General features: G+C 47.4%; 2 protein-coding genes and 1 long non-coding RNA gene across 3 annotated transcripts; 2 read left to right on the forward strand and 1 right to left on the reverse strand.

The window, feature by feature from the left end:
* Positions 1-9789: 9789 nt before the first annotated feature.
* LOC130204683 (stomatin-like protein 2, mitochondrial) lies at positions 9790-13767 on the forward strand. Its single transcript, XM_056431587.1, has 10 exons — positions 9790-9915; positions 10767-10919; positions 11028-11127; positions 11217-11275; positions 11570-11671; positions 11775-11909; positions 12397-12541; positions 12838-12917; positions 13027-13155; positions 13252-13767. Exons 1-10 carry the CDS (start codon positions 9874-9876, stop codon positions 13327-13329), a joined length of 1023 nt encoding a protein of 340 aa, XP_056287562.1. The 5' UTR covers positions 9790-9873; the 3' UTR covers positions 13330-13767.
* Positions 13768-13844: 77 nt separating this feature from the next.
* Positions 13845-20202, reverse strand: LOC130204688 (uncharacterized). Its single transcript, XR_008833758.1, has 3 exons — positions 20116-20202; positions 18406-18521; positions 13845-14604 (listed from the first exon to the last, which is right to left on the reverse strand). It is a non-coding gene; the product is annotated as an uncharacterized LOC130204688 (long non-coding RNA).
* LOC130204681 (vascular endothelial growth factor C-like) lies at positions 15584-25488 on the forward strand. The gene is made up of 8 exons (XM_056431586.1): positions 15584-16513; positions 19650-19878; positions 20136-20326; positions 20616-20746; positions 20850-20953; positions 21587-21721; positions 21934-22135; positions 23275-25488. Exons 1-8 carry the CDS (start codon positions 16412-16414, stop codon positions 23384-23386), a joined length of 1206 nt encoding a protein of 401 aa, XP_056287561.1. The 5' UTR covers positions 15584-16411; the 3' UTR covers positions 23387-25488.
* The last annotated feature ends 232 nt before the right edge of the window (positions 25489-25720 follow it).

A 25720-nucleotide genomic window follows, 5' to 3' on the forward strand; every position in this document is an offset into this window, starting at 1 on the left:
CGGGCGGGAACGTTTCACCTCGGAGTGGAGAAGGTGACAATCGGCGCGTGCGAGTCGCCGAGCGACCATCTCGGTCTGCTGGAGGAATCGACGTGGAGTCGAGGCGACTCTGTCCAGCGGTGTTGGAACTGAAATGCCTCACTTTGATCAGAAGACAAATGTGAGCGTGTTTTAAATCGTCCTCCTCACAGGCAGCGGCAGATTCCTTTCCAGGCTGCGGGCGGGAACTCGCCTGGCTTCGACCTGTCGCTGGCCCGAGGTCGGCGGGCAACAGCCCCAGCGTGGTACGCCGACACCGGAGTGACCAGGTGAGCAGCCTGGAGGTGGAGGGGCGGCGCGGTGGATCCCGCCGCCGTGAGACGCACAGTGCGTGTGACACTGGCGGCGACTCGTGGCCTTCCTGGTCACCTGAGTTGATCGTGGGGTCGTTTTTATCCCTTCATGATTTATTCAGTTGATGGAGGCGTTCAGGTGGGATTCCGGGCTGCCCGACGAGGTGCGGCGAGCCCGTCTGTAGGTGGGGTGGAGTTCAGGCCGGTTGTGATGCACAAAGAAGTGAGGGAGAGCATGGACCATCTGGAGGCCAGCCTGCCCGTCTCTGCCGTCACTGTGAGGATGGGAGATCCTGTGAGCGCTCGTGACAAATGGCATCAATTCTGATGGGTTCAGCTGGATATCCGCTGGCGTGCGGAGGTGTTTTCATTCCTCTGTAACCGTATGTTATGATCCTCAGGGCCCGGTGGAGTTGAGAAAGGCCAGATCAAGGCGCAACTGACGTGGTCCGTGCCGTGGAGCGGCCTGAGCCGGCTGATAGCGTCAGCCACGGTGCGGCAGGCACGAAGGCTGCGAGAGGAGAATCCTTCCGCTCATTGGTCATCATCAGCAGATTCGGAGACTAAAGTACTCCTGCCTTGACTTCAGATTCGGGTGGCGGTGAAAGGTAGAGAGTCACGGGGAGAAATTTGATAAATGCCGACTCTCTTCTTCTCGCACCAACAGAGCCCCATTGACAAGTGGGCCTCGAAGGAGAGCTACGTCTCGGAGATCCGCCTGCGGCGAGTTGTCTGGCGTGTGAAGGTGCGCGACGCCAGGAGTGGAGGAATGACAACTGCTGACGGCTGACCCCGCATCCGCGAGGGGTACGCTGAGGCATCATCTCAATGTCCAGCTGAGTCGGGAGACTGTGGCGCTCATAAGATTCCCTCTTCAGGATCAGTGAGCAAAAACCATGCCCTCTAGAACCAGATGTCGACGCATTGTTTCCTCTTCTCGTTCCCATCAGAGCCGCGGTCAGATTCCTTTCGGAGGGCGGCTCGTCTGACGAGTGACCGGCCAGGCGCGCTTCCTGATCGTGTCCAAGGTCAGGAGGTGAAAGACTGGAGCGCCCGTCGTGACGTTCGGCTTATACCGGAGGGCCACTGTGGCGATACCATCGAGCTGCTGGATCCGACGCCGGCGACCTGTGGCCTTCGACCAGGTCACTTCGCACGTGAAAGGTTAACGTCAGTCACTTCTTATCGAAACAAAAATTATTTGCCTGTTGACATTAACTCGATTTTTGCTCACATAAATGTCAAGTTCGTTGCCACTCGGGTACGGTGGCCGCGGAGGTGTCGGTGACCCCGCTGAGGTGTGCAAGCCAAAGAAGTCCAGTAGCTGAGACGGCGTGATCTCAGAGGTCACCACCGTCGTCGGCCGACAACTGACCCCGCCCCTGAGGATTCTGGGAGATACACCTGTGACGCTAGGAGGCACGGACAGGTTCGGCGCTGAGAGTCAGCTTTGAGGCCGCGCTTGGATTGGATGTTATTTTTTTTTTGACCATGTTATGATCATCAGAGCCTCGGTGGTGATCTCACCGAGATCGCGCACCACCGTGGTTTCGGCGGACATCGCGCGTGTGTGGTTTCCGAGGATGTCAGTGCCTGGTTCAGGACGGCGTCGAAGCGACCGTTCAGCGCGAGGAACGGCCTTCGCTCATTGGTCATCATGCCAGATGTCGGACTGCTCGAAGATCACAGCAGAGGCCGAGGGGCAGAGGAGCAAAGCCAGCCTCAAAGTTCAGGGTCAGGCACGAAGGTAGAGAGTCACGGAGTATTTCGTTAAATGTTCATCTCTGCCTCTCCTCTCTGTCAGAGCCTCCGTGACAAGAGAATGGAGGTCGTCATGAAAGGATCGGTGGCACCCTGGAACTACAGCCTGGATGGAGGTCAGTGGATGAATGACAAGGCGTGGTCATCAGCAGCCCCATCGCTGGAAGAGCGGCACAGGCGCGCTGAGCATCAGACTGACTCCGTCCGCCGGGCACCACGCTGCAGACCCTGCACGGCCGGACGCGTTAGGCGCTCAATGTAGAACGTGGTGGTCGGGGGTTTGAACCTCGTTCAGAGGTTTCGACATGAATACATTTGGAGATTCGCCTTGGAAACGTTACAATAAGCAGGAATGACTTTGATTCAGGAGTTCAGGTGGACTGCCAGCTCAGGTCCAGAGAACATATCATCGGTGCTTTTCACACAGTCACAGTGTGAAGATACTGAATAACCTTGGACGAGGCGACGGCGTGAAAAGTGGCCAGTGGGTGTTGCTCAATATTAAAGACTGAGAATGAGCGATGGGCACCTGCGAGCTGTCTTGTGGATCTATATTTGAACCACCCTCCGAAACACGGTACTCTCCGTACAGTGAAAGGTTACGCCAACATGCCGACTCTTATTATATATTCTTCATGCATTTGTAGCTGATTCATCCTGAGAAGTGTATTTGTCTATACGTCCCTCTCCCAGTCTCTCTGCAATCCAGCCCGTAAAATCTCCATCCGCAAAGGCCTGACGGAGCAAGAAACCGTGGAGCGAGAGACCGCCTCCTTCGAGGTGGAGCTGTCCCACGCGGACGTGGAGGGAATCTGGCAGAGGTTGGCGTCGGTGAAGCCCCACCAGTGGGTGACACCAGGCCGTCGGCCTCAGCTGACCAACCTCAGCCTGAGGACCGAGTCACACCTCCGCGAGAGATGACGGACACAGACTCACGGTCAAAGGTGAACACGGGCCCCCCGGGCTCTTTTGATTTCGCGTAAAACGATTCGCCGCGGCGTCGATCCGCCGGTTCATCGATTGGATGTCGAACCGACAGAGACTCCGGTGTCCATCCTGAAGATGCTGGCCGACGTCCGCGTGGAGGAGGAGCTACCGACCACCCTGGAGTGTGAATTCTCCAGACAGAACGTCGACGTCAAATGGCTCAAGGTGAAGCGAACTGATGACCGCTGTCATTGCTCCAGCGTGTTTGGAGAATGGCAGAATGTGACGGCGGCATGTTTTTTTTTTTTTAATACCTCCGTTCCTTTGCCTCCCCCCCGTGAATCAGAACGGGACGGAGCTGAAGCCGCATCGGATCTACTCCATGGAAATGCGCCTGTCAGATCACAGCAGGGCCGGCCGACTCTAACACGTGTGACACGGGGGAGATGACCACTTCCTGTTCACTGGAGGTTTATGGTATGTGTCCGGAGTAGCTGGTTCTGTATCTCTATCTCGAAGATGCTTCTTGTGTTTTTTTTTTGCTGAATCTGAATCTCTTCACTCACCTCACAGAGCACACGTTGGAGGTAGTGCACGCCCTGGAGGACCTTTCCATCCAGGAGACAGAACAGCCTGTGTGAGGTGTCCTGGATGAGTCCTGGGGCGTGGTACAGACAGCCCGCGATCCGGCCTGAGCAGCGTCAAGATCCGCACTGAGGGTCAGAGAGAAGAAGGGTGTTGATGATTGATGGGACTGAATGAGACATTAGATCATTTTATTGGTACCTAGCTCGAGACAATTGCCAACGGTGTGGCGTGCACATTTGTTGTTGTGCTGAATATCTAGAAGTGAGGTGATCGAAAAATGTAATACTAAAAGAAAAATGTAAATATGATGTGTGTAGGTTGACCTCTGGTGGGCAAAGAACAGATAACAAGACCAGGGAAGGAGCCGAGGGAAAAGATATACACTATGAATACAAATCAAAGGATTGCTTCTTCAAGCCTGTCGTTGTTGTTGTTGTTGTTGTTTTTCTCCAGGGACTAAACACTTCCTACTGATGTGTAACGTCAGCCCTGAGGATGCTGGGGAAATCCGGTTTGCAGCCCGGGATGTTGAATCTACAGCTGACTTGGAAGTAAAAGGTACGTCCGTTTTCTACCTAGGAGGCCAACAGCGTGAAAATGTTCCAATACGACTTTTTAAAAACATTTTCCTTTCACTTCAGAACTGCATTCCATGAAACCCCTACGAGACCGAACCGCCCTGGAGAAACACCGCGTGATCCTCGAATGCACCGTTTCCACGCCTCGCTCCAGCGCCGCCTGGTACAAGGGGAACCCCCTCCGGTGGAGCTCCTGGCTGACGGATGCTGCCACAAACTGGTGATCCAGCAAGTGGCCGTGGAGGCAGGCACCTGGCAGTGGAGCTGTGAGCCAAACTGATGGTGGAAGGTGAGTCGGGTTGGGAGCAAGGCCACTCACGGCCTCATCATAACACTTCCCCGCAGGCGCGCCATCCCTTCGTGGTCACAGAGCTCCAGGATGTGGAGGTCGCGGCCAGCACTCAGTGCGGTGTCCGAACACAAGCCTCCCCTCTGGACTCTGAACGGGACAGCCGCCCCGTCCGCCTGGAGCCGCAGGGCTCCACAAGCTCACCCTGATACACACCAGTGTGGACATGATGCTGTCACCACGGGAGGAGGCAGCGCCACCAGCGTGACGGGAATTCTGGGACAGAGAAAGATGGACAGAAAAGCGTGAGAAACCGTGCGAATGTCATGTTTCCAGCGATCTGATTATATTTAAAATTGAGGGTGTTCAGTGGCATGTTATTCTTCTTCTTTTTTTTTGACTGTGTAGTCTATGATATTTATTTGCCTGATAAAGATTTTTAATTGACTTTACATTCTTGTATTCTGATGAAAATTCCCCCGAATAAAAGAGTTGTTCATTACATGGCGTCAAATATATTTTATATATATGTTTTCTGAATAAGGTACAATTTACTGAACAGCTACTTAACTTTAAATAAACTGATATTTTGCATGATCATGACAATATCTCAAATCCGTGTTTATTTATTAAGTGTCAAGCAACACCCTTTACCCAAGATATAAGAATTTGGAAGTATTTAATTTGTGTCTCTTTGTGCTTTAACCACTCATAAAATCGAATAATAAGATAAATGTTTTACTAATATCTGATTGGTAATGGGAAAATGCCACCCACTTAATACAAGTTACCAATTGCTCCCACCCTGGGCAGTTTATTTTGTTCTAAACTGTCTATAATATTATAATAAACATGAGCAAATATATTGATGTTGTACATCAAATTAAAGAAGACAACTGGGGCTACAAGTATCAGTGAGCCATTTAAACACAACTCAAACACCAACTGAAATAAAAATACAAATATCATAATCATAATTTTGTCAGGTGTCGGCCCACTCAGAACGTTTCCGTAGCTAGCGACATGTAGCTTTGTGCAATCATAAAAGAAGAGATGTTCGAAAGCAAGAGGACTTCACACAGATTCTAAATATCTTTACAGAATCCTTCTGCACCAAAGTATCACGGAGATATAAGCCAAAGAACACAGAAATATTAATCGCTTCATAGCTTTACATTCAGCAAATTCAACATACTTTTGTTCTTGAGAAGAAGAAAAAACGTTTCTCTCCCCTGCATTCCAGCTGGCATGGCTTTAGTGTGTGTGTATGTCCCTTTAAAAACCAGGCGGACTTTTGGGGAAGCGTCATAATCAGCTGTCAGGAAGTTCAATTTCAGCAAATCGGATTTCACATTTCAAATATGGCGACGCCTTTCTGTCTCCTATTGGCTCACAGTGCTGTCAATCTTGTCTTTCTTGGTACCAATCGATTCTATTGGCTCTAAGTATTCCAATGACGTGTCGTTCTTTAAAACCGCCCTTCCCCGGCGGAATGTCCGCGCCTGGCCACAGCTGCGCTGGAGTCCTGAGCAGAGCCCAACCGGTGGAGCTCCAGTGCAAATGCTGAGCAAACCAGGCCTCTAGTCATCTCCCACACATGAGCAACTCTCAATGTTGAGACAAGTTATCCAAGCAGGATGGCCTGAGTCAAACAAACGATGTCCGTCTGCTATCGCTGAGTATTGGAATCATCGGGACGAGATATCAGAGACTAATGGGATCCTGCTCAAACGTGGAAGAATCATCGTGCCTCACTCACTCAGAGCTGAAATGCTTTCACGCATACACACAGGACACTTAGGGATGGAGAAGTGTAAGCAGCGAGCAAGAGACGTACTGTTTTGGCCAGGAATGTGCAAACGGATAGAGGCACTCGTCGGATCTTGCAGCATATGCCTTGAGCGGCGCAGCTCCAATGCAAAGGAACCGATGCTCTCACATCCTATCCCAGAACGACCTTGGCAAACAGGAGCCACAGACTTGTTCACATGGAACAGTACTGACTATATAGTTCTTGTTGACTATTATAGCACCAACCTCACATCTACAACTGTCATAAAAAAGCTGAAATCCATGTTCGTCAGATTTGGAATACCACAGACAGTAGTCAGTGACAATGGACCTTGCTACAGTTCACAAGAGTTCAGAGGTTTTGCTCACGCATGGGACTTTGAGCATACCACAAGCAGCCCGCTGTACCCTTGAAGTAATGGTTTGGCTGAAAAGGGCTGTTCAGACTGTCAAAGCCCTCATGGACCGGCATGCAGCAGATAGACCCGTGCCTCAGTTTGCTGGGACGCAGTTGATGGACTAAGAGTTGCCAAGCGCGGCGCTGATGAGCAGGCGATTACGCTCAATTCTACCAGCACAGAGAAACAACTGCAACCTGAACTGGTCTGCATAGCGTGGTTACAGCAGAAAGCGCTGTGCCAGCAGAGACAAAAACAATATTCGACAGGAATGCTGGGACACTACCGGCACTACCAGAAGAGCTATGGTCTGCTTCGCTGTGCTGGGGACATGGAACCCGCAGCAGTCGTCGAGCCAGCAGACATGTGAAAGTGGAGCAGACCCGGTACTTCACCAAACAACCACAGATGGAGCTTGAGGACACTGGGTCTCAAGCAGTACAGCAAGGATCACTGTACTGGCGAGAACCTAACTATGACCTGCAGAATTAGGCCACCCAGGTCATACAGGTCAAGTGCTCCTGAACTGTACTACTGCAGGGTCAGGCCGCATCCCGTGAAGCCGAGACGGAATTGGACTTGTGATGCAGCATTGAAGAACTGAGGATATGTTCGTGAAAATAAAAATGTTACATTTATCTGGAATTGCCATTTAGTAACAGCTGTTCATATCTGATAACTGATAGTTTGTGTATCCTTCAGTAATCCAATGTTCTTGCATATTTGGCATACATAACTGCCCATATTCAGTTTGTTCTGAAATGTTTAAGTAAGTGATGTTTATTAGAAGATGAGGATGAACCCCAACAAAAAGGTATTTGCCAACCATTAATAAAGCCATGACTCACAACCTGTAGTTAATGTATAATGCGTGCCTTATTATTGAATTATTACAAAGATGTATATCTATTTATAAATCCACACGTCATATTTTCCAGCACAGCTGAAATAAGACAAACATTATATAACTTTAGGTCTGTGACATACATACAGTATAATAAAGTATAAAAATATATGGTGGCAATAATTCATATATTTTAGATATGTACGGTTTTAGATTTGACGTTCTCAAATCTTAATGTATTCAATTTGAACCCTGTTACTCAGCATTTATATCATAAACACTTAATAACTGTTTATTAAACACATTATTTATAATGTAGTTGTAACAAATTATAAGTAAACTGTTTATTTAATACAACAAACTCCTGTCAAAAACATTATATGCCAAATCATTTAAATAGTAAATATACCGTGTTGTGACGCTAAATGTGTGTGGGAGACCGTAAGCCTGTCAACAACCACTTAAGTTAATGTGAAAAATATAATATATCGCCATTATCACGGAGAAGCCCTCCCTTTTTCGACGCTGGTCTAACGTGTGTGTGCTGGCATCGATACAACATTTCAGTCGTTTTGGCAATGACCCGGCTTCACATTGGCGGATGAAACCGGGAATCTTGATCAGAGACCGTATGTTCCCTCAGCCCATAGAGCAGTGTTGCCAGGTCCGCGGTTTTCCTGCGGAATCGGCCACTTTGAAGTGTTCTTGTGGGTTGAATTTTTTGTCCTTGGTTCGGGTAGACCTATTTTGCATGCAAATTACATGAATATCTTTAAATAAAATCCATATTTTAAATGAAATAATTTATTCATACCCAAATCCTACCAAACTGACTCCAGATGGGAAACTGTAGTAATTACCCATTCAAACTAATATTATTCATAAAGACAAGTCAATGATTTCCTGTTGATGCTGACCACGTTAAACACACAACAATATACATTAAATACGTCCCACTACTAACCTTACGGTGCTAACAACACACAGTGTTACAATGCTAACCAACACAAGTAAAGTAAACTATAGAAGCAGTTGACCAGCATATACAACTGAGAACCGTTCATTAAGTAACTTCATTGACAAAATGCGGCGTACTTACGTGTAACTGTTGGTCCGAAAAAGAGCCGCGAAAAGACGCTGCGCGAGGCTCAGGTGTGTGTGCTGCTGCGGGTCGTCTCTCACTCAGGGTTGCCAGGTCTGTGTGACAAAACCAGCCCAATGGCCAATAAAAACAGCCCAAAACACAGCCCAATATCAGAACTCAAAATATGCCCGTGCCAAACCATATACACTGCTTTTAAAGTCCAACAGCATTGCTATCATTGCCAAATGTATTGTAATATCTACAAAGTAACACCAAATGTTTAGTATGCCAGCATTAAAAGCAGTTTTCCCGAAACAGTTATTTCACCTAGGTCCTTAAAATGGCCTTGTGTAATTAGATACAGTATATTATCAGAAATAAAATGTGTGTATGTGCTGATCTGGAGTCAGTTTGGTAGGATTTGGGTATAAATAAATTATTTCATTTAAAATATGGATTTTTATTGAAAGATATTCATGTAATTTGCATGCAAAATAGGTCTACCCGAACCAGCGGACAAACAATTCAACCCGCGGCAACACTTCAAAAGTAGCCCAATTCCGCGGGAAAACCGCGGACCTGGCAACACTGGCTGTGAGGAGCCACTTATTAGCCAATCAAAAAAAGAAATGGGCTACACAATAGCCAATCAGAAAAAAAACCCGTATCTGTTGTATCTGGGTAAGATTTAATCCAGCAACCAATGAAAATAAAGCATCCTGGAATTGCGCGCAACTGACTGATATCCGAAAATTTCGTTCAGCGGGGGGGGGGGGGGGGGCTGTGCTGATGGAAATGTCACTCTTGCCTGTCTTCAAAACGTGAGAGCCCTGCACACGAATACCGAGTGTTTTACTTAGACAATTAAATGTCAGTACACACACGTAAATATTACATCATGGAGGCATTTACCTAATTTTAAATGTAGAGGGAAATCACTGGTCCTCGTAGGTCTCTAAATGGATGATAACAAATAAATGAAAACACTTTTCAGAACAGTAAAAATATCCAAAAGCAGCTCAATAAAATATAGAAAATCTCACAGGTTTGTTTTGCCATTTACGCTTGCCAGGTAAGACTGGAAGTATCTGGAGTAATCACGAGAATCCAACTATGTGTTGGTTTAGTCAGCGACGCTCGGCTGCATGAGGACACCCGAGCCACTAGGGGGCGATGTCGCGCTAACATTGGAGTGCGCACGCCAGTGATGAGGACAGTCTGGTTTTCACGTCTTAACGTTTCTGTAACCTTGTATATCATTGAACTGCTTTAATTTAAAGCATGTTACGAACTTTGTGTCAGGCTGGTGGCGCCGTCTTTAAGGTAAATAGGCCTACACTGTTTATTGGACTCTGAACAGTCTCTTTGTGCAGGTTGACCGGTCGGCTTACTAGCTGCATGCTAACTTTGACGCTACATGTTGACATGTGAGCTTCCTGTGTGTGTATTTATATCAAGAAACACGGCGATTTTTACCTGCACGAGACAATCTGCTGCTTACGGTAGTTTTGACGTAAAATGCACAGCGTCGGCATCTAAATAGCTTACTTAATGGTCGATTATAAGACGCATTTATCCTAAATATAGTAAACAAAAAGAAATCGTAACCCCTTTCATATATATATATATATATATAACGCTATTGCAGCACCATCACTAGTACATGGAGTTACGCATTTACGTAAATGACGGGATGACGTAAGCGGAAGTGTTAACCCCTCACCCTTAACGAGCACTCGGGACACAGAATTAACTCAAAAGTTTGATTCTAACTAAAGAATATTTTCGACAACATCACCGAGCCAAATATTCATTTCACAAATTATAACTTTCAAACTCTTGCAAGCATTACCAAGAAGTAAAAGACCAATTGTTACAAGACTAACATCCCTAAAACAACAGGCACAATTATATAGATCTATCTTATTAACCAAAACCTCCACTCTATGCATCTCGACCACCGACTGAGAAAAGGAGGCATCAATTAATAGACTATATAATGCAACAGTTTGCTTTAGGTCTGTTGAATTGGTCTGACAAATTGAATTTAAAAAACACACTTGGAGAAGTATGAAATAGTAGTAAGACGTCTTCTTGGAGATGCATGTAACTTGGGTTATAATTGGGGCAGATTAAGTGATTTGTACATCACTATTTGTCTCCTGTCGCTGCAGAACTCCCAGCGGACGGTGCCCAGACTCTGGCCGAGTCCAGTCCAACAGCGATGGGCCTCCCGCTTACCCATGAACACGGTGGTGCTGTTTGTGCCAGAGCAGGAGGCCTGGGTGGTCCAGAGGATGGGTCGCTTCCACCGCATCTTAGAGCCGGTAGTTATTTTAATAGGAGGATACTTTCTCTTTTAGTCAACAATGCATTTGGTGTCAATTAAAAAAGCACGGACATAATTTATCCCAATCTTTTGTCCTTTTCTCCAGGGACTGAACTTCCTCATTCCCATACTCGACCAAGTTCGTTATGTGCAAAGCCTGAAAGAGATTGTTATTGACATTCCTGAACAGTCAGCTGTGTCCCACGGTATGTTCAACAAACGGTTGTGCTTATTATTTGTCTGCTTTACCGTCGTCACGGCTGAATTAACTGACGTGTTCTCCGTCTTTACACAGATAACGTGACTCTGCAGATTGACGGAGTTCTTTTTTTGAGAATCTTAGATCCTTTTAAGGTACGTTGCAAAGAAGAAGCGAAGAAATGCTCCAAAGTCCGAGCACGTTATTCTCTCATCAGTACCTGGTTGATTTTGTTGCCTGACCCGAGATATTATTCGTCATGGCTCATATTTTACCCATCAAATGGCAGAATACCAGAAAGATATGTCTAAAACGAAACATTTATCTAGATTACTTTACAGTTTGGGGCTGAAGTGACACTGTAGTCATCAAGGAGCTGTCTTTTACCAGCAGGGGGCGCCAGAAAACCAGATTATACACAAGACTAATAATGAGTTGTGTGTCTGCAGGCCAGTTATGGCGTGGAGGATCCAGAATACGCCGTGACTCAACTCGCTCAAACCACAATGCGTTCAGAACTGGGCAAACTCACGCTGGATAAAGTCTTCAGGGTAAGAAACATCTGCACCGCCTCGCGTGTTTTACACTGCGGCAACAAATAATGACGTGTGTGTATGTAACTTGAACCTGCTGCTGCCTCTCTGGTTTTCCAAGGAAAGGGAGTCTCTTAATTCCAACATGGTCCACTCCATCAACCAGGCGTCCGAAGATTGGGGAATCCGCTGCCTGCGTTATGAGATCAAAGATATACAAGTTCCTCCTCGCGTTAAAGACTCAATGCAGATGCAGGTAAGACGCGTAACCACGACAACCAACCGTCGGTTTCTCATCCCTATAATTCAGGTTTACTGGATTCAGGAATATTCTGTGCAGTATCACCTTGTTTTCAGGTAAGTGGTATTATTGTATGTATAAATGTAAACAATGAGACGGCCAAAGACAACTCGAGTGTTTCTGATGGCTATGAACACCGCCGGGTGGTTTTTATTTTTGTATTTCTCTGCAAAAAAAGTATATTTTATACAGCCTAATACCACACATTACGAATTTGCCTCAGAGGGCTTTACAATCTGTACACGTACGACATCCCTGACCTTTGACCTCACATCGGATCAGGGAAAACTCCCAAAAAATACAAGAAAAAAGACCTTCAGGAGCGCAACAGAGGAGGATCCCTCTCCAGGACGGACAGAAGAAGAGATGTCATGATTACAGAGTTCCGTAAACGCATTCGATGACGATGACGGAGTGTCTGCGGTCTCCGTTTGCTGCGTAGGTGGAGGCCGAGCGCAAGAAGAGAGCCACGGTGCTGGAGTCCGAGGGAACGCGAGAAGCGGACATCAACATCGCGGAGGGTCGCAAGCAATCCCAAATCCTGGCCTCGGAGGGAGAGAAGGCCGAGCAGATCAACAAAGCAGCCGGTTGGCGCATCTTACTTCTCACTCGATAGACCGGGACGCCAACGCGCACGAATCGCGTGATCGCAAACGTAATTGGCGGTCTTGTTGTCGTAAAACGGTCATTATCTCAAATCCACAAAGCATTTAATTGCGTGCCCGCAGACTCCACGGGGATCTTTCCCATTCAGACTTTAAACAAACCGAACGGGCGAGCACATTTGAGGCGATGTTGAAACGGGAGGTTTAAAGCCCACGATATACTGTAAGTCCAAAACCAATCCACTGCGGTGCTCCTTTACACGCTGTGTTGTCTTCAGGTGAGGCCCAGGCTGTGTTAGCCAAAGCAGAAGCCAAATCCAAGGCCATCCGTCTGCTGTCGGTCGCTCTGGCGGAGCAGGTATGACGTAGATACGGTCGCCTCCTTTTCCGTTCAAGGATGAGACGCTCGTCTGGCGGGCGTTCCCGGTGTCGTACGCTAACCCGAATGCCGGTCGCGTCCCCGACAGAACGGAAGTGCGGCGGCCTCGCTGAGCGTTGCCGAGCAGTACGTCGCCGCCTTCTCCAACCTGGCCAAGGAGTCCAACACCGTGCTGCTGCCCTCCAACACCAACGACGTCAGCGCAATGGTCACACAGGTAAACTGGTTCACCCCTTTTTTTTATTTATTTTTTACGAATTATAAGAAAAGGTCAATTTATCAAAATCTATCTTAACTACCCGTCTCCCCTCAGGCCATGAGCATTTACAGCCGGCTGGCCCAACCGACGCCGAAGGCCGAGAGCGTGAAGACGGATGAACGGAGCCAGTGAGGAGCCTCCGGCCGCTGTGGACGCCGTTAAAGCTCCAAAGAGGGGGGGGGGGGGTTCCACAATTATGGAGCACAATGGCGCCCGCTGTGTGGATCTCCATCTTCTGCAGCGCACAGGATGTCGTGACGGGAGGAACGCCGCCGAACGAGCGGAGACAATGCCGAGCCCGGGCGGCCGGGAGAAGAGAAGCCGCGCATGACATCACCCGTGTGCTTCGTCGCCTTTCAATGGACGTTCGCCGGTTGTTAAATTATGTGGAAAATCCAATATATTTTCTAAATAAGTTGCTTTTCTTGTTTTCTCTATCACATGAAAAACTTTTTAGAAATCCCGAAAGTTGGAAGATGCGTAAAATAAAATAAGTTCTTTATAAACATGTTTGGTGGAAAAAAAACTCTGCGAAACAATAAAAGTTTCTCTCTGTTTCAGAGAGCGATGGCAGAATGTGTTATTCATATTGCGGCGGTTCGGTTCCTCCAGTTCTTTGTGCAGCATTTCAGACCCACATGGCACCCGGAGCTCAGAGGACTCGCCTGGTTCCAGTCCAGACACGCACGGTGGCCGTCGTGGGTCCTTCAAGTGGATTTCTACAAAGCTCCTCGTTGTCATAAATGCACGAGTAACCTCGTCAGGATAAGTGCAACGTGTAGTTTCCCTTTCATAGGATGTGATGATTCAACACATACCTTTCCATTCCTTTAGTTATCCTGCGAAAAATCTGATATGAGCCGTTAGAATAATTGTTTGAGGCATGAACCTCAAATAGTTCGACTGCTTGATTTTGAGAAGCTCCGCAAGGTTTCTTTTCTATTATTTTTATTCTCACTCGACTTTAGCGCAAGCTGCATGTATCGTACACAACGATCAGATGAAGCCTCTTGGTGCCATCGACTCCGACTGAACGGGATGAATCCCGCCATTACAAGCTGATAAACGTCTCGAATTCTTTGCTCCCGGCTCGCATGATGAAATGGAGAAAGCAATGACTGGAATGTGGACTTTGATTGCTCGGATTTCAACACATAAAGCGTGCTGCAAGCAGACACTTGCCGCTGTGTGTGTGTGTGTGTGCGGGGGAGGAACGGGGGGAGGGAGGGAGGGGGGGTGCGTCTTTAATCCTTGAAAAGGCCGGCAGTGACTGGCCCAAAAATCGGATGTTTTCTCAATGGAGAGTTTCCCAGACACACCTCTTCCTCCTTCCGCGTCGCTGTCGGCCTCCTTGTGTCCGTCCGCCTTCCCCGTAATTTATTTTACAGTTGAGGGTAACTGCTTCGCCTCAGAGAGAGAGGGAGAGGGGGGGACGGGACAAAAGAAGACATCACCAGTTAGACAAAGCTCCTGCTCACCGCCTCTTGCCCTCCACTCCTCATCCTCCATGACACCCAAAACATGCCCACAGCCTTGGGGCAGCAGAGGGAAGGAGGTGTGCAAAGTGTGTCCCTCTTTAGGACCTTGAACGGCAAAAGAAACCAGAGGGTTGAAAGAGAACAAGGGAAGAGGCGAGAGGGGGGAGGGAGGAAGACAACGGTGGCGCTCGATGACGTGCGAAGGAGCAGAGGCCGAGGAGGCGTCTGCAGCTGCAGGTGTGCGGGACCAAATTTGTGGTTTTATGTCCGTCTGTCTCTCACGCAGAGGGTCAGAGGACCTTGAAATAGGTAAATGGAGAAACCAGCAGGACGTGCGGGCAGCTGACATGAGGCAGAAACAGCAGAGAGAGAGAGAGAGAGAGAGAGAGAGAGAGAGAGAGAGAGAGAGAGAGATCAAAGGTATTAGCAGCTCATAAAAAGGCACTTAGTGTTGCAGTTGAGCAACTCACACACACACACTTTTTTAAGTCTTGCCGGCAGCTGTTCCCATTACCAGGGATTACACAGATGGAAGGACAAAGACGCCAAGATAAGGAATCAGTGAGGAAAGGAAAGAGCGATTAGGGAACATGTGAGGTCTGTCTGATTTCATAACTGACAGTCAGACAGCTTTTTTTGCCATTTTTTTGAAAAATGGCCTCTCCAATGAATCAAAATCACATAAAAGGAGGAGGATGGCATGTGTGGAGAGGAAGTGTGTCTGCAGACACTGTGTAGCCTGCACTTTCTGGGGGAATAAAAAGAAGTGTGTCCGTATAATCAGCTAGAACGCAGAATCATCTGCTTCAAATCCTTCACTCCGCCCACAAGATACAATCCCTCTATTCTTGTTTTAGTTTTTCCTCATTCACTCCAGCAGGACGTCTGTGAGCAGGACTCCCATTCGCACTGGTGGGCCTTCTTTCTTTCTTTCTTTTTTTAAACCTCCAGCTACTACTTCTTCTTTCTTTCTTTTTTTTTATCACTTAATTGTCTCTCTCTTTGATGCTTCTCAAAGGATCAGGCAGCCGGACAGAAAATCTTGTGACAGATTTAGAGAGAAGAAGGAGGAGAAAAAAAAGTCCAGAGGGAGGCAGACGGCTTTGCCCCGGAGGTTCACGAGGAAGAAACAGGAGACAGATAAAGAGGCAGGCATAGTCGGAGAGAGGGAGGGGAAGAGCACAGCTGTTGTGCGAAGAGAAAATACAGATAAAGAAGGCAAGTGTGAAGGGCGACGGAGAAGAGACTGACGGAGACAACCAAGGCTGGAGAGAAAAAGGGGGGGAGAGACGAGACGACAAAAAAAAAGACTGAATGAAAGGAAATCTTATTTTCCGGTTGAAGGTCAAGAACGACATCCAGAGATAAAGGGCAAACGGACACCTGACGTCACCAGCGACCGCAGTGAGCATGGAGACGCAGCCCGGGGGAAGACCTCCTCTGAAGTGAGAGAGGAAGGAGCCGCGTCTGACGCCGAAGCCGAGGAGACGGTTTCCTCATCATCGGTTTCCTCATCATGTTTTATTCAGCCGCTTCCCCAACTTCAAACAGCCTGCGCCGGGAGAGCAACTTCGTCCCGGGACCGAATGAAGAGAGGAGCGAAGAGATACCTGCCGAGGCTGTGATACCCTCCTACCCCTCCTGTTCCTCCTCTCCTCTCCTCCCTCACTTCCTTTGACCTCACTAACTTCCTCCTCCTCTGCCCTGATATCTCCTCTCCTCTCCATCTCCTCACTATGTGGATACCAGCTTTGCTCCTATGGATGCTTAATACCAGCCATTTGTGCTCAGGACAAGACTATTCGGACTATTACCAGCCCGGAGACATGGGCACCGAGGTGAGACTTTGCATTTATTCATTTTAGTTTGAGTTTCACCAACTTCTACAGCGTGGGAATGAGCGTCTGCTCCTGCTTACATACAGGTGACCAATAAAAGGAGCGGTCATTTGATTCACACACAATGTCCTCCGCTAGATGTCTAAATATATCTGTGTTGGAACAACGCTGTTAGTTAATAAGCTCTGATTTATTCAGAATATGTATTTTTCAAGAGACCTGCCATGTGTGTGTGAAGCATCACAAAGAGATAATCCAGTCACACAATAATCCACCCTGTGTGTTGTTGGTGGACACACAATATCTCTTTAATCCAGGGGAGAGAGAATTGTATGATGTTTAGTCTATTTGGTTCCAGGACAAGGATTCTTTTGTTTTGGGCCCAGCGTTTTCATGGAGGCTATCTCAGGGATATCAATGCTCCGTGCTCCTGATGAACACTGGAACACGTGTATTTATTGTCGACTTGAGTAAATGTACTCGTTGATTAAATGTGCTTGGTTGCATTCGAGCCCTGCACACACAAGCGGAGTGGAGGCGGTTGAATCTGTCTGAATCTAAATTAAGATGCTATCGTCGGCATTAAAAATGGACCTTACCGACCCGGAAAGGTTTGAATCGGGTTCAAGAAGAATCATCAGAACCGATGTGAAGCAGCTCATTCTTATGACGCGTGGACACGTCCACAAAGAGTGCAGCTCGATGACGCAGAGAGTGAACAGAGTCCTCCACAACACCGGCTGCAGGAGCCATTGTTCCCAATAGGTCGGAGTATTGATCCGCCCATCCCTTCTTCAGACAGGCAGGATGGCTGGGATCAGGTCACAAGGTCACCCCTCATCGTCACGTGTTCGTCATCTCTAGGACGCTTAATGTCGGTCATCTCTTCGATACACGCTCTAATAATGTACATCGTCTATTGGCAGAAATGGAATCATCTCCCATAGAGTTGTTACTTTCAGTACCCGAGAATTATATCTCCACACGCAGCCTGCCGCCATGTTTCTACAGGAGCCCAGAAGGGACAAACCAAACACTGGTTCTGGAGAAAGACAATTGAGTTTCCATGTATTTGCGTCAGTGACCGACACGCATTGAGAAGTTTCTGTTCCGGAGTCTTATTTTTAGACCCAGTTTATAAAATCACTTTTTTTTCCTTATTCAAATAGTCTCAAAACATGTTTTCTTTTTCTTTCGTAGAGTCACGTCTTGTTTCAGTGACGTCATTTCAAAGTAAGAGCCCAGCTCTGTGTCAAGGATAACGTCTCCTTTGGCATCGACGCTCTCCTTCCGGTAAAAACCAGGAAACCATTTACTGATTTTCTGTGGAAATTCAAAAGTGTGTCACGCAGTCTCATCACACGCTCACCATCTCCTCCACGTGTTGAAACATGTGTTCACATTCACTGGAAGAGATCCGAACAATCGTCTTGGAATTGAATGAATGAATCCCGATCACATGATCTGGCGGACCAGCGACTTATCAATTGTTTAAAAGAAGTACATTTGTGTGTACAAGAAGAAGAAGAAGAAGAAGAAGAAGAAGAAGAAGAATTCATGGGTGTGTGCATGTGTGTGAGTCTACTGCTGGAGCCCAGTGGGACTATGAGATCATGACCTCATGGTCCCACAGCGATGACCTCATGTCATGCAATCACTTAACAACACAAAGGCGGGAGAGGGGGAGAGGGGGAGAGGGAGAGAAATCTGGGAACATCTTGAAAGAAAGAGAAGAATCCACCCACCCAACTACTATCCATCAATATTATTAGAGCTTGTGTCTCTGAACTATTAACAGTTATGGAACCTTCCGGGGTGAATTGGTGCAAATACCTAAATCTGGCCCCCCTCCCCCCCCCCGTGGAAATCGGTGACGCCGAAGGGAGACGTACTGGTATTTGTCGCCTCTACACTTCACCATGAGAGGAACGTTGTTTCCATCAGCCTGCAGATGTCTGCGTGCCACTGGAGCCTCTTAGTCTTGTCTTCGACGTGGTCACGTTGAGACCTACGAGATGGATGGAAAGACACAGAAAGGGAGGGGTGGGGGGGGGGGGTAGACAGGGAGAGAAGGAGATAAATGGAGAGACTGATAACGACGGAGATCTGGTTTCTGTCCGGGCGATGCCAGCTGTACCCGTCGGCTCCCTCTCGGCCTGGGAAACTAAACAACCGAGGAACGATTCCTCCGCGCTACTCGAGCGGCCGACTCCCCCGGCTGACAGTCGGTCCCCACGGAGGATCCGGCAGCCGGTCCGTTACGCGGGTCACCCTTTCATCCGCCGAGGGGAGTCGTCCATCACGACGGCAGGGAAATCATTACGGGGGGGTGACTCGCTGCGGGAAATGTTTACGGAGCTACTGTAAACGGAGATAAAGCCCTCTCGTACAACCATCATCATCATCTTAATAATAATAATAATAATAGTGTTGTTGTTGGCTGAGCTGACAATCTCCAGTCTGTCTGGTCCACATAAGCAGGACTAATGCTGCATTTAAGGCCTCCTGTGGAAGGACGTAGGAGAGCACTTCTACGACGGGGGTCATCCGCTCTGTTCATAAAAAATACTGAGAACTCACACAAATAAGTATCTTATCATCTTAGAATATCCACGTCCGGCATCGGCTCATAATTTAGCCCCCTGTGAGTTCACTGTGTCGCAAGCCGACATCGCCACCTCTTGATTTTATTCATGTTTTATAACAAAAACAGAATCCTCCTTCACCTTTTAGGAAGCTTGATATTTGCAATCAAAAGGATTTAGAGATGTAGGACAAAAGAAGAGATTCCCCCCCCCCCCCCCCCGTGGGTAAACCGGGTCAGATCACGGCGACTTGCTCGAGGGCGCTGCGGCAGCACGCCGAAGAACTCGTGGCGTTGCCTCAGGTGACTCCGTTTCTCAAGTTCAGAGGTCTGAACGCTTTGAACGGGAACCACAAGAAAGAGCCAGAGCGGGGGGAGGAGAAGATACACACACACCCATAATAACCAACAGTAGCCAACAGCAACATGTTACAACACATTGGTGGCCGCGTGAGGCGTTCACTGCTCACCTATCCGGCGCTGTAAAGTCTAATAGTTTTCAGGATATTTTTTCAACCTGATCCCCCCCCTCGGTTCTTTCCCGCCCCTTAGGCTCCGGAGCTGGCGGACGACCAGCCCAGTTTGGAGTCGGTGACCTCGGTGGATCAGCTGCTGCAGCTCCTCTACCCCGAATACAGTTTGCTTCAGCATTGCCTGAGGAAGAAGTCCTGGCACGCCTCCTCCGCCCCGTCGTTTTCCTCGGCGAGCCCCTCGGTCCACGAGGACCTGTGGGGTCAGCCGAGGGAGGAGGCTCTTTTCAAAGTGGACGGGCCCCTGGGAGGTAAACGCTCACATTATTCCCCGTGCAATATGGTGAATTGAGTCACTCCGATAGAATGCAAATGAGTAGTTTCTGAGCCTGTATATTACCAGATAACTTCCAAAAACTCCAAACAGGGCCGTCTGGGGGATTCCAGATAGATTTTGTTTTTGCACTGGAGACGGACGATGTGCAATAAATTGAAAGCCGAGCGAATTGATGCCCCCAATAACCTCAAAGCTCTCGTGCGTCCGTTACCTAATCCCATATGTTTCCAGTCATCCTGGAGGAGATCCAGCGGACCTCGTGCCAGCCCAGAGAGGTGTGCCTGGAGGCGGCCAAAGAATACCCAGAATCCACCAGTCAGTTCTTCCTCCCTCGCTGCGTGGCGCTGCATCGGTGCGGCGGCTGCTGCAACAACGAGGCTTTCTACTGCACCAACACGAGCCACGCGCTGGTCAACAAGACGGTGAGCGCCGGCCTCGCTCTCGCCTCGGACTCGCGGTCCGGCCAGTCGTGCGACGAGCTCGTCCGTATCGCAACCCGCCCGTCTGCAGCGGGACGCCTTTTAGCTGCAAATGGACATCGAGCGAAGAGTCACGCACAGTTGCGCAACCTTGCAAATAATGACATCAACCTCCTCCGCACGTCAGCCGGAACACTTCAAAACACTCCAGTGTTGTTGTTGCTCTCTCACTCTCACACACACACACACACACACACACACTCGCTCACTCATCTTTCTGTCCTCCTGCCAGCTGATGGAACTTTCCCCGCCCAGGATGGATCGCGTCATCGTCATGGTAACCTTCGTCAACCACACCTCGTGCCAATGCCTCTCCAAGCGGCCGCTGCACTCCATCATACGACGAGCCGCGACAGATCACCTGTGAGCGAGGGGGGGGGGGGGGGGGGTTTACACACATTTCTGAGTCATTCGTCACGCTTCCATTGTTTTTTTTTTATATGCTTGTGTGTGTGTGTGTGTGCAGGTGTTCGCCGCCCGACCTTCCCTGTGCTTCTGGGTCATTATGGGATCCGGTGAACTGCGTGTGCGTCTCCACAGACGACATAAACTACTCCGAGAGAGAGACGGGTGAGTCGCGCGGGTCGCGTGGGTCAGGATTCTAGGTTAGGATGAACTCTGCGGGGATTTAAGATCAATTACACTTTTTTCTGAGAAACCCTTCATACAGTTTCAGCTCAAGTCCATCACATGAATCACGAGGGCTCGCCGCGTCCTTTTAAGATCAAGCTAAAAACATCTGGGCCGATGGACGTGGAAATCAATGCACCTGCTGCAGAGTTTCCCTAGGAGAGCAACTTCTGCCCCCAACATGTTGTCTTATTCAAGAAATGTGCTTATATATATATATATTTTTTTTCTTCTTCTAAAGTGTGTTTTTTAAAACTAGTGAAGAGAACTCAAGAAGCATGGGACAGGCTTCGGTTTGTGGGCCAGATGTTTGTGAAAAATGTAAATATTCCACCACCACGACCTGGTGATGATGATGATGGTGATGATGGTGATGTTGATAGGCGGCAAATGTAATGATCTGAAATGCCCCCCCTTTTATTTTTCTTATAATAAACCGGCGGAGCTTATTGATTGAACACAGCTTCCGATGGGAAAGAGTGTGAGCGATGAGAATCCGTGGATTGCCATCTGGAGAATGAAAACCGAGCAACCTTTGACCTTTGACCTTCTTTTCCTCCGCGTGGCTTCCAGATGCGCTGGACTCGGGTCTGCTGGCTCTCTGCGGGCCCAACAGGGTTCTGCACGAGTCCACCTGCGAGTGCGTTTGCCGGAATGGACTCACCGAGGACAGCTGCGACCCGGGATGGAAACTGGACCACACCACCTGTAAGGAGGGGGTTCGGTTACCGAACATATTTGACATGACACCGCCGCGTGAAAGAGAAGTCAGAGTCGGAGAGGAAGTCAGGGACCTTCCAGAGGATGTGAAGGAAGGACGATACTCACGTTAGAATAAGGTTGCCGAAAGCGCTCCTCTTTTCAGTGAAGAACTTGTCTTGTATTTCACTCAGATGAGAACTCTCCCTCTTCTCCCTCAGGTGAATGCCAGTGCGAAGGTCAGGGCGAGGGGAAGTGGTGCCCCACGGGCCAGCGGTGGGACGACGAGCTGTGCGGCTGCGTCTGCGCCGCCGAGTGTCCCGGGAATCAGCCCCTCAACCCCGACACCTGCCTGTGTCAGTGCCGAGAGAGCCAGCAGTCGTGTCTGCGGCAGGGCAAGAGGTTCAACCCCAAGTCCTGCAGGTAGGCCCGCCGCTCCGTCCTCGCCTTGGTGCCACGCCCCCTTTGGGTTGTGAGAGAGAGCCGTGAGCGTCTCTGCGGAGGAAATAATAATGAGAGGCTCGTACTTTATTGTGTCTTATATCACATGTCTACACCCCGGGATCTGTGCAAGAGAAAGGGGTGAGGAAAGAGAAGCAGTGCTGTGAGGGACGGGGGGGGGGGGGGGTGGTAGTGAGAGGGAAGGGAACCCTCAATGGACATGTCCGACATTCCAGACGCGCAATAGAACAACTTTCTTCCCCCGTTTTCTGGAGCTCACGCGTCTCCACGTGACCTTTTATGGACACGCACAGCTCGGTCTCGGCTGCGTGTCGTCGTTCCCACAGCCGGCACGCAAAGGCTCGACCTCCCTCTGACCCGGAGGGGGGGTGAGGGGGGGGGGGGAGTAGAACTTGAGCAGACGGATGGAGTGACAAGGAAAAACATTCATGCAGACATGAGATATGAGATATGAGGGATTTCTCATCCACATCTAATGTGGGAAAGCTCTCACACACACACACACACACACACACATGCAAGTGACCTTTCACGTTTCCTACAAACTGGTTTCCTAGCAACCACTTTACACATCACTAGTCCTTAACGAGCGTGGACACTTCTCAAGGTTTTAATGGTGCAAACTTATTAAATTAAAAGAATAAAGTAGCCACAAAGTTTGAATGGATTCTTGAACCAATAAAATCTTAGTTTTTTTTCTATTTAGATATTTTTTTAAAAGTTTGATTCCACATCTGGTCAGAGTAGGTGGTTTACATCGGACAATACACATACTGTGATTCAGAAAACGAGACTTCCCAGAACTGTTGGCCATATTATTCCCGTCTCTTGAGTAGTTACTCCCTATTTCTCTCACGCACAGAATCGTTTGATGCACCCTGGATCAAGGTTTTCATCCAGAAGGGAACGTGAAGATCTGAATAATTGATGCCAAGAGAGCATAAGCTCTCCAGTGTTTTTATTTCTTCCTCCACCCTTCCCTCAAAAATATTATTTTCCAATCCTTCTTCCCCTGCACTTTGACTCTAATTCCTTTTGTGTAATCACGTTCTCTGTTTCTTCTTCCACTTTCCATCGTCCATCGTCCCTCCTCTGTCTAGCTGTTACAGGTTGCCGTGCAGAAAGCCCCGACGCGTGTGCCAGACTGGTTTTTACTACAGCCACCAGGTCTGCCAGTGCATCCCCAACTACATGAGGCCTGAGTGGAATTGACCAATCACAGAGGAGCAGGGACTGCAGGTGAAGCCGTTTATCGCCCCCCTCATCACGAAGCCCAAAAAGCTTTTGCCCTTAACAGAAAGTGGACATCAAAGAGCAAGTGCCTCTCGAGGGGAAGGTGGAACTATACATGTCCTGGATTAAAACCGCAGCACTTAGAGGAGTTGTGTTAAAGCCGTCCGCTCCGACACCCAAAGGACGACACGAGGGCGACGACACGAGGGCGACGACACGAACGAGAAACCGCCGCTCGTAAAAAGTGGAGTAATCTCGGCCAAAGACAAAAAGAGGAGATGCACCAATCACACTTAGCTAGAAGCAGCACGGCGAGGATGGAGCAATCGGCCGCTGAGTCAGCGCTCATCCCCGCTGCGACGTGTTGGAGCAAGACATTCAACCACGGCATGCTGCAGACACGCCGCTCACGACCGTGTGAAATGGAAAGTCGAATAAAAATAATAACACAGCAGACTCCATGGTTGTCGTGTGTGTGCGTGTGTATGTGTGTGTGTGTGTGTGTTTTATAGATTAAATAAGCTTCAGGCACTTTGGCAGTCTTGAGTTGTTTGAGAGGTTGAAGGATGAATTTTGCATAAATCCTGTAATGTTTTGTTGCCAGGGGTCTAAACTTCAGCCGTCTAAAAGAGAAGGTGTTTAAATGAGAGTTTAATTAAACAAACAGCTTTTATATCCTCCAGTGTCTCCGTGCTCTTTGACCATCTCACTCATACGTGGCTGACTCCAATCACAACTGACGGCAACACTTCTAATTTAACTTTCACACTCAGTTAATATTATTTGTAAATATTGTAATCTTTTTCGTATTTAAAAGTGATGAAAGGTGGAGTTGTAAAATACTGTATGTACTGTATTGTTTTGCAATGAAACTATTGACATGTCTTTGTACCCCCTGCGGTTGTAATTATTATTGTGAATCTGAATTGTTTTGGATGGTTCGTTCGCTGCACTGCAAGATACATTTTAGCCTCTGCCATGCAAAAAAAAAGTTGGGTTTGAAGATTTATTGCAGTGTAGAGATTATTGTCGTGTTTGTTGGATGTGGAGCATTGTTTTCAGGCTGTTAAATATTTAAAATAGTTATGAAGTATTGATTAACGTCAGACTGATAAGTTTGTATTCTTTTTTATGTTAAATGTTGTCTTTTTTAGGGTTCTCTGGCAGCGACAACCTGTGAGAAATATAAAAAGCATCTACTGTATGTTATATATATATCTATATATATATATGTATACAGGACTGTCTCAGAAAATTAGAATATTGTGATAAAGTTCTTTATTTTCTGTAATGCAATTAAAAAAACAAAAATGTCATGCATTCTGGATTCATTACAAATCAACTGAAATATTGCAAGCCTTTTATTCTTTTAATATTGCTGATTATGGCTTACAGCTTAAGAAAACTCTAAAATCCTATCTCATAAAATTTTAATATTTCCTCAGACCAAGTAAAAAAAAACATTTATAACAGCTGAGTGTTTGTCAAGGCTCAGGAAACCCTTGCAGGTGTTTCGAGTTAATTAGACAATTCAAGTGATTTCTTTAATACCCTACTAGTATACTTTTTCATGATATTCTAATATTTAGAGATAGGATATTTGAGTTTTCTTAAGCTGTAAGCCATAATCAGCAATATTAAAAGAATGAAAGGCTTGCAATATTTCAGTTGATTTGTAATGAATCCAGAATGCATGACATTTTTGTTTTTTGAATTGCATTACAGAAAATAAAGAACTTCATCACAATATTCTAATTTTCTGAGACAGTCCTGTATATTTATATATATATGTATATATTTATTTGAAATAGTCTTATTTTATGTTGTCCTTTAAAGCAACACTATGTAACTTTTGCTTAAAACCGGCAAATGTGGCTACAACCAACGATTATGAGACGATGTTGACGTGCTGAACATGTTTCGAGAAATATTGTTTAGCGAAAGTGAATTATGATGAAAATGAATTTATAGGACAACAACCAGCCAACATGTGTTTGTCATCGCAAACCCCCTGAATGTATTGAACTGAGCAATTGTTTATTTTATTGCCCATGAATTAAACTTTTCATTTGTAAGAGGAACGTTGCGTTATTTTCTTCCCTCTAAAAGTATCAGTCTCGCTTAAAATGTTCTGTCAGGTTTTTCCTCTAAATTTAATCACCCTGGTTTATCGGTATGAAAACGTGAGGATATATTTTTTTCTTATTTAAATTGGTTGAATATGTCGTCGTTTTCTTCCCAGAAATATAAAACATGTAATAAATACTTTTTTGTGTCACTGCTCCTTTAAAAAAAAAAAGGGAAAAAAGAAGA

The sequence above is a fragment of the Pseudoliparis swirei genome, chromosome 14, assembly GCF_029220125.1.
Source record: "Pseudoliparis swirei isolate HS2019 ecotype Mariana Trench chromosome 14, NWPU_hadal_v1, whole genome shotgun sequence".
In the NCBI taxonomy this organism is placed as follows: domain Eukaryota; kingdom Metazoa; phylum Chordata; class Actinopteri; order Perciformes; family Liparidae; genus Pseudoliparis; species Pseudoliparis swirei.

Excerpts from the sequence above, each read along its gene's own strand:
- LOC130204681 (XM_056431586.1), top strand. The coding sequence starts at position 16,412 with ATGTGGATACCAGCTTTGCTCCTATGGATGCTTAATACCAGCCATTTG. Across the intron at positions 20,327-20,615 it reads ACGCGCTGGTCAACAAGACG|CTGATGGAACTTTCCCCGCC; the intron begins GTGAGCGCCGGC and ends TCCTCCTGCCAG. Across the intron at positions 21,722-21,933 it reads GAAACTGGACCACACCACCT|GTGAATGCCAGTGCGAAGGT; the intron begins GTAAGGAGGGGG and ends CTTCTCCCTCAG.
- LOC130204683 (XM_056431587.1), top strand. The coding sequence starts at position 9,874 with ATGTTACGAACTTTGTGTCAGGCTGGTGGCGCCGTCTTTAAG. Across the intron at positions 9,916-10,766 it reads CTGGTGGCGCCGTCTTTAAG|AACTCCCAGCGGACGGTGCC; the intron begins GTAAATAGGCCT and ends CTGTCGCTGCAG. Across the intron at positions 11,276-11,569 it reads GAATCTTAGATCCTTTTAAG|GCCAGTTATGGCGTGGAGGA; the intron begins GTACGTTGCAAA and ends GTGTGTCTGCAG.